Source organism: Lacerta agilis, chromosome 12, assembly GCF_009819535.1.
Source record: "Lacerta agilis isolate rLacAgi1 chromosome 12, rLacAgi1.pri, whole genome shotgun sequence".
NCBI lineage: Eukaryota > Metazoa > Chordata > Lepidosauria > Squamata > Lacertidae > Lacerta > Lacerta agilis.
In genome coordinates, this window is record NC_046323.1 from 50,517,158 (window position 1) to 50,525,943 (window position 8,786).

At 41.3% G+C, this 8,786-nt stretch overlaps 1 protein-coding gene across 1 annotated transcript; it reads right to left on the reverse strand.

The window, feature by feature from the left end:
- Window positions 1-1,037: 1,037 nt before the first annotated feature.
- On the reverse strand, window positions 1,038-8,180 carry LOC117055672 (HIG1 domain family member 1A, mitochondrial-like). Its single transcript, XM_033165398.1, has 4 exons — window positions 8,133-8,180; window positions 4,913-5,020; window positions 2,584-2,718; window positions 1,038-1,607 (listed from the first exon to the last, which is right to left on the reverse strand). Exons 2-4 carry the CDS (start codon window positions 5,013-5,015, stop codon window positions 1,558-1,560), a joined length of 288 nt encoding a protein of 95 aa, XP_033021289.1. The 5' UTR covers window positions 5,016-5,020; window positions 8,133-8,180; the 3' UTR covers window positions 1,038-1,557.
- Between the last annotated feature and the right edge of the window lie 606 nt (window positions 8,181-8,786).

The window sequence follows — 8,786 nt, forward strand, 5'->3', positions numbered from 1 at the left end:
ACGCCAGGCTGGATTTTGACTGGGAGAGGAAGAGGCAAAAAGGGAACGGAAAATACATGTAACAATGCGGGCGCAGGGTTCTCAGCTCCACACAAATGCTAATTGGGGGCAGAGAGGATTAATAGCCATCAATAGGGAAAAAAAGAATGTGAAAATGAAGGTTAAAAACCCAAAAAAGAGTGGTGTGAGACTTGCTCACAGCGTTTGTATATAAAACCAATCATATATATAATACTTGCAGTTTAATCAAGAGGTGTTTGTTACCATCAAACCATAATAAAAAGACGATGTTGGTTATAATAATATGTTTAATAAAAGCAGAGTCATTGGGTTAGATTTACGCTGTGTCGATCAATATCGCTCAGAACACCATGATAAACCCGAGGAACGAAAGAATTTTATAGATCTGAAATTCCAGTTTGGTCACAGCTGTAAGGTTACATCTACTAGTTGCGAACAACAGGATAGGACTCACAAAGGCAGGTTGCTGCAAAATCAGCAGCTGCAGGTCTGCTGCCTTTTTAAAAAACATTTTGTCCTTTTGGTTTTTTAATTCCATTCTAAGGACTTCTAAACCTTTTTAACTTATTGATGTTTCAACGCTGCTTCATATCATCGCCTGCCAACAAACCGTTCAAACTAGACTGTTTCCTTGCTTAGGAAAAGAGGGAGCAGTCCTGAAAAAGCTAGAAGGTAACAGCTGTTGCCCAACCAGAGATTTGAAGAAGGCCGATTTAATTGCTGCTCATTATTGGGTTGAATTTTTGGCTGGTGACTTACGAGCGTAGGGGTCCTTTACCTTTTTATTCTGTGTTTTCCATCCAAGCTACCAAAGAAAAGTGTGTTTTGCTTTGGCAATTGCAAGAGAGAGAGAGAGAGAGAGAGAATTCAAGAAGCTGTGTTGCTCTCCAGAGTGAAAAGAAGTGGCAGTTTTAGAATATAATTTTGGGGTAATAAATCATCATCATCGTTTTCATTATAATCATCACCATAATTTTTATTATTTATACCCCGCCCATCTGGCTGGGTTTCCCCAGCCACTCTGGGCAGCATATACAAAAACATAGCAATGCATCAAACATTAAAAACGAAATAAAGATTAAACTATTTACAATCTGCTATTTAAGGCCCACATCGTAAGAGTTAATCTTCCACCACAATTATTTCTAATTCAGAGTTAAGAGAGGTTGACCACCTATCTTCTGAAAAGGCGTGGCACGAATATACATCCCTCACTTTGTTGCTTTGCTGGTTCACAACCAAGAGGAGCAACCTCTGGAGAGGAAACTCTGGACTTCTAAGCCACAAAGTGCCTTAGTGTCGGGTAGGCTTAGTGAAAAAGGGTTGCATGCTGTGACAATTTATCAATTGATGGTCTCACTCAAGACGAGAGAGAACTTTTGCCGCCAACAACCTAATGTAGAGCCACACTGGCGGCGTAGAGTTTAACACTGTGCATGAGATTGTGCAAAGCTGTTATTATTGCAGCGCAATTTCCATGTGAGGTCTGTCTCTAGGGTACATAAGAATTCCGGACAGGCTTCAATTGACCGATTCCTAGGGCTTGGGCTTCACCCAGTATTCTCGATACATGGAATAAATGACACCTGGAAGAGAGAGAAAAGAAGGCGTGTTAGACAGGAGGGTTTGAGTTCAAAGCCATCTTTCTTTGACTGGGGAAAGAAACGGCAACAAAAACTACATCCTTGCTGGAAGACCTATTCCAAACAGTAGGCATCACAACCTACCAAGGAAGTCAGATTTTAACATTGTGATCTGTTCGGTATTCTTACTACAGGTGAAACTCAAAAAATTAGAATGTCGTGGAAAGGTTCATTTCTTTCAGTAATTCAACTTAAAAGGTGAAACTAATATATGAGATAGACTCATGACATGCAAAGCAAGATATGTCAAGCCTTTATTTGTTATAATTGTGATGGTTATGGTATAATTGTGATGGTTACCGGTAATTTCACCTGGTATATAAACTTTTAAGAAATAAACCTATTCATAAAAGACTTGAAAAACTTGAATCAATTGAATCATCATTGTCGCCTGAGTTCTTGTTTTTCTATTTTCTGCTGTGCTCATTAGGCCTGACAGCCAAGTTTGTGAGTATCATGTTTTTGCTAATGGAGAGTTAACTCCAACTTCGAATAAAACAAAATAAAAAATAAAAAAATTCCTTCCAGTAACACCTTAGAGACCAACTAAGTTTGTTCTTGGTATGAGCTTTCATGTGCATGCATACTTCTTCAGATCTTGCACACGAAAGCTCATACCAAGAACAAACTTAGTTGGTGTCTAAGGTGCTACTGGAAGGAATTTTTTTTTATTTTTTATTTTGTTTTGACCAACACAGCTACCTACCTGTAACTCCAACTTTGAATTTTGATCCTCCACCTGATAGAAGGCTCTTGCCACTTACTTTAATTCACAGGAAACAGTTTGCACAGCACAAGAGCAGCCCAAACCAATCCACCCTCTCTCAGGTACCTTGGTAAGCTGAAACGAAGTTTTCAGGGGAAGACTATTTGCCGCTTATCAGATGAAGGCACGACAGTCTCCCATTTCAGTACGTACCGCAGGTCATGGCGCCCACAACAAAGCCCTGTGCTGCGACACGCATATGAATCAGGTGGACGGACATTTTGGTGTCCCCTCTGTACTTCAGCTTGTACAGCCCATAGGCCACCACGGCTGCAAAACCCGAAATGCCTAGAAAAGGGGAACAGAGGGTGAGCAGCGCACTGTAGGTTTCTGAATTCCTTGTTTGCCAGCCATGGCAACACCCTCAACAGAACTCTTGATAAAAGTGTGTGAGAGTGAGAGAGAGAGAGAGAGAGAGAAAGAAAGAAAGAAAGAAAGAAAGAAAGAAAGAAAGAGAGAGAGAGAGAGGGAACTAGCCACGCCTGGGATCCAAAACATTGCTAAGGTTCATGGAAGTTGCTTGGACTGAACACCTGAAAACTCTCAAGGCTACGGCGTCACAAAGTGCTTTTCAAACGCCTCTCAGTTTCAACTGTAGAGTTGGAAGGAAACATTTGATTCTTTTTTCTTCTTTTTTTGCCTTTACTGATTTTTTAAAATATTAGGTCCTTTCACCACAAAAAGAACAAAAGAAAAACAACAACAGATCAGATCAATTACAAATAAAATGTTACATGTAAAATAAGTTTCTCCATATGTTGAGACTTCAGTCACCCTCAGTTTGGGTCCTTCGTTTCCTTGTTGACTCAGCATATTTGTTTATCATTTGACTTATCATAAACCTCTGTAGCGTATTACATTGCCAAAGTTAATCAAAGCACGTCAAAGATTTCATAAGAGAACAATGTTCTTTTAATTATAGTCTGAATAAATCCCATTCTTTGTTAAACTTTTGGTTTGTCTGGTTCCTAATTTTTCCTGTCATCTTTGCCAATTCTACAATATTCAAATAATTTCACCTGCCGCTCCATTTCAGTTGGTATTTTATCTCCTTTCCACTATTTAGCTATTAACATTCTCCCGGCAGTAGTTGCATACATGGAATACCCGGTATGTATGGTGTGGTGTAGTGTAGTGGTCAAGAGCGGTAGACTCGTAATCTGGTGAACCGGGTTCGCTTCCCCGCTCCTCCACATGCAGCTGCTGGGTGACCTTGGGCTAGTCACACTTCTCTGAAGTCCCTCAGCCCCACTCACCTCACAGAGTGTTTGTTGTGGGGGAGGAAGGGAAAGGAGAATGTGAGCCGCTTTGAGACTCCTTCGGGTAGTGATAAAGCGGGATATCAAATCCAAACTCCTCTTCTTCTTCTTCTCAGTTCCTTCAGAATATCTGCATCAATGATACCTTTAAAAAGCCTTCAGTCTTTTGATAAAATTTAAGCTGAACTTTTTTTTTTTTTTTTAAACTCATTATAAATAATTTCCCAAAAGTTTCTTATCTTTTTTACATTTCCTTTGCTTTGCTTCCATGCCAGCTTTTGAGTGCGAAATGAAGGATAATGAGTTGGGAAATTACAGGTGTACAATGGCTTAAGAATGTACTGGAAAATATAATTATGTAGGTTTATTGTTTGGACTACATTCTGTACTAAGAAAGGTAGATGCAAAGGGATTTGATAGGAAGTCGGATTTGTGGAATTATTCTTTGTGGAAATATAAGTTAAGTTTTTTTTAATAGATATATGTATTATTATGTGTATATGTATGCATATGTGTATATATATATGTGTGTGTGTGTATATTTATATAATTTTTATTTTTTATTTTATTTTATTTATTTATTTTTTCTTTTCCTCTTTGATATGGGATTATTTAAGATACAAAAAAACAAAACACAGACAAGACAATGTTGTACGTAAAATTTTATTTTGTAACGTTATACAATAACAGTTGGATTAAGGTGTTCTTTTTTTGTTAAATTAAATTAATCAATAAAAATTATTATTAATTTTTTTTAAAAAAATATTTTTTACATTTCCACCATGTGGTGGTACATTAGATACCACTAGATTCATCTACTCCAACCCCTGGCAATGTGGGAATCTTTTGCCTTACTCTCAAGCAGCAAAAGGCTCTTAGGCCCTGACATGGTCAACAAAGCAGGCCAAAGAAAGACTCTTCATTCGCTAAACTTGAACTCCTCTCTCCCTACCTATGGGTCCAACACCGTCTACCAAACTGTGGCAAACCCAGTGTTTACTTCCAGGTTTGCTGCGGTCGCGACTTGGAAGGGGCCTAAATAGAGCGGGACATAAGTAGAGGTTCTTCTATACTTGGGTACAACAAGGAAGCAACATCTCAAGGGAATTTTGTGACCGCCCAAGACTTTGCTTACACCCATTGCCTAAGAGGGAAATTGCGTTTCTTCCCTAGATCACAACAGGAGGGCAATGGCAAAATGTTTCTGTGTCAGAGCAACTTACCAATTGGGACAAACGGAGACTCCCGGGACTTTCTGATCAGCTTTGAGGTTTGGCTGTCGTCCGTCTCGTAGCTAGAGAGAGGGTTTTCTGAACCGGACGCCATGTTAACTGCAAGGAAGTAAGTGAAAAAAGATGAAAGATACTCATTCCTAACCTACCTGGGGGAAAATAAATCCAGATTTCCCCCTGAAGATATCATATAAGGGACCATGAGGGTCATCTAGTCCAACCCCCTGCAATGCAGGAATCTTTTGCCCCATGTGGGGCTCGAACCTGTGACCCCGAGATTAAGAGTCTCACGCTCTGCCGACTGAGCTATCCCAGCTACGTTTGCTTTCTAATCTTGTTGTAATAAACTACACAAATGCATAAACACTTCACATGGTATTTCAAATCTAGACAGAATAATATGAATATCGATACCAGAAACCCAGGAAATACTGTATTTTCCGCTCCATAAGACGCACTTTTTTCCTCCTAAAAAGTAAGGGGAAATATCTGTGTGTCTTATGGAGCAAATGGTGGTCCCTGGAGCTGAATTGCCCAGGGGCCAAAAGAGGATCGTGCCTTTTATTTTACAAAGACAAAAGGAGGTGTTGAAAGGACCCTGCTCAGCAGCTGATCAGCAAGAGATCGGGGGAGAGATAAGAGTCCCGGCTCCCTTTCAGCCCCGCCCCCTTGCCTAGGCCTCCATTGTTGAAAGTGCTGCAGAGGGAGGTTGTTTGTTTCCGCAGCGACATGTGACTGGCTGATTAGGTTATCTGTCTGGAAACTGCAGAAATGGCTCCCTTTCCTTAAGAAGCTGTAGAAATGTGAGTTGAACCCCATTAATACGGGGCTTTTCCTCTTTGCTTTTCCCCCTTTGCAAAAGCTTTGCTTTTCCCCCTTTGCAGAAAAGCTGCAAAACTTTGAGCTGATCCTCAAAAAAACAGGGCTGTTAGAGGAGGAAAACCAGAAAAAAATTTTTTTCTTGTTTCCTACTCTAAAAATGAGGTGCGCCCTATGGTCCGGTGCGCCCTATGGAGCGAAAAATACGGTAATATCACAGTTCAAAGATACAGTCTAACACGACAAAAGCATTAAAGGAGAGCAATGAGGGGGTGTGGCCTAGGGAGTTCCAAGGGCCAAATGGAGAGGTTCGATCCCCGTATGGGACAGCTGCATATTCCTGCATTGCAGGGAGTTGGACTGGATGATCTTCAGGGTCCTTTCCAAACTCGACAATTCTGTGATTCTAAGTTTTAGGCAGAGTCAGAGTCCAGAACCTTTTATCCAGTGCCGGATTTACGTATAAGCTAAACAAGCTATAGCTCAGGGCCCCACACTCTTGGGGCCCCCCAAAAAAACTTAAAGGGGAAAAAAACCTGGATGTACATTTCCAAAATATAAGATAAAAAACAAATAAAATAAAACCTACATACAGCAACAGTGTGTTGTGTTGTGTTGTGTAGGTTCCTATGATGTAAGCCCCGCCTGCTTGTATTAACTACAATTGCACTGTACACGTTATAACACTTAAATTTCATATTAATAAAGCTATTTATAATTATTAGTAATTTGCATAATATATCACCTATTATTATTTCATGTTATAGCAAGTTTCTAGAGACTAGATTATGAGTCTTTGTAAATTGTGTTTCTAAAGGAACTTTTGCTGTTGCCAAATGCCAATGTGTTTGCATAATTAAGTTTCTTATGAATAAAAAAATCATTTTAAGTTAGAGCTTAATAATTATTTCACTATTAATATACTTGTTCTTAATTGTATTTCAGTCCAACAATTACTTTGATAAAATAAATATTTTGTTATGTGCAAATGGCTTGAGATACCTATTAGGTCCATAAATTACCGCATAGCATATATTCAACACAAAAAAACAGCAACAATTTGTTGGTGACAAAGGACAGGGGGACATATTGAGATACCTTCAGTAGCTTTGGGCCTCATCAAACCTAAATCCGGCCCTGTTTTTATCCCCTTGGAGAGTTTCAAGCAAGTCATTATTATTTCAACCACCATTAAGAGGAAATGAGGAGCAGTTTTGGAAAAAGAAGCAATGAAACTAAAAAAGAATCAAAGCTGTTGCTTATGCAAAACAAATAAATTGCCTTGAAGTCATAACACACTAAGTTTTTTAACACACTAAGGAAGGATCCAGAAGGAAAAGGTGTAAATAGCAATTATTATTATTATTAAAATTCTATACTGTAGCACCCTCCATCCGAGGATCCCCTGTCGGTTTACAATATACATCTTACACTATAAATCTTATTTCTTTATTGATAAGTGGCTGGGAGGAGTACAACTCCACTGAACACTTATTTTTTCAGCAAACTCTCCCCTTCCTCAAAACAGTTTGCCGGAGGATATAAATGCGGCATTGCACTGTTCTGCTATAGGCGCCGGGTTCACCTCCTGTGCATTTCACATAACAGGCATGTCCCAACAGGTACCGGTAGATCGTGATCATCTGGTAGATCACTGGATGTCTGTGGTAGATCACTGGCTCCTCCCAAAGAAGCTCAGCAACTTTGGCTCCCCTAAAAAAAACTCTACATCTTTGCCCTGAGGCCCCCAAAACAGGGCTTTCCTTCCTTAAAAAAGCTCAACTTTGACCCAACCGCCCAAAACATGGGTGGCTTTCCTTCCTAAAAAAAAAAAAGCCCAATAACCTTGACCTGAACCTCCCAAAAAGGGGTAGATCACTGCCAGTTTTTAACTCAGGGAGTAGATCGCGGTCTCCTGCAAGCTGGCCACCCCTGATATACATTTCCCAAGAGAAGCGTAGCCAAGCCGAAGAATGATCCGACGAGTGGATCGTTTTAAAATAAAATAAAATACCTTCTTGGGCCAGGGGGGAGAAAAGAAGACTGGATTTCGCCTTTCTTACAGCAGCAGCGGCTCAAAGAGAAACCCTTCTATTGCGCGATCAAGCGCAGCTGACAAGTAAGTGGCTGGAGGGCCGGACACGGGTTCAAATCCGTGCAATGGCCATGGAGCTACCTGGGCGACCGGGAACACCTCCTCGCCTACCTTGCAGGACCGTTTTGTGAGGACTGAGGTGCGGAAAGAGATCCACGTCCACGCAGCCTTGAGCAAAGTAGGGCATAAGCGTCAAATAGCAGTGCAATTAATAACCCCTGTTTAAAAAGCACCTGCCCGTTCTCTTTAAAACCTGCTTAAAATGTCTCCCCCCCCCCAATAAAAACCCCCACTCACTTCTCCTTGGGGTTTAATTTTCCCCTTTGCACCCGAAACTCACCCCAGCAACTCCCCTCCCCTCCCACCCTGAACGTTGCAGAGGCTCCAGGAGGAAACTACAACTCCCAGAAAGCATTGCGCCGCTACGAAGCTTCCCCCTATTGGTGGGCCAGATTGCCTCCCTCCCCCGCTGCGCTTTTCAGTTGTCAATCACTGTATCCTGGCCAATCATACGGAAGGAACCTAGGAAGCTACCTGCCTTTCTCCCTCCCTCTGAATGAAATCGTTGGTCTATCTAGCCTAGTGTTCCCTACACGGACTGGCAGCCTCTCTCCTGGCGGTTTTAGGAAGCGAGTCTTAACCCAGCCCCGCCTGGAGATGCCAGCTGGGCTTACCCACCCCACCCCCCGGCTGGGTTTAAGGAAAAGTTTAAGGAAGGCCAGCTCTGTTGTTTTATTGGAAGTGAAATATTTTTTAATAAGATGCAATCCTCCCGCTGTGAGAATAGGAGGCCTGCTCGGCACGTGTAGCGTGAGCTAGTGCCGTGCAAGACCTTGATGGCGAGGGTTCAAAATCCACCCCCGGTCACTGAACCAAAAAGGGTTCAATGGGCTAGTCTCTTTTTCTCTCTCTCTGGTCTAACCTACCTCGCAGGGTTGTTGTGTGTGGGAG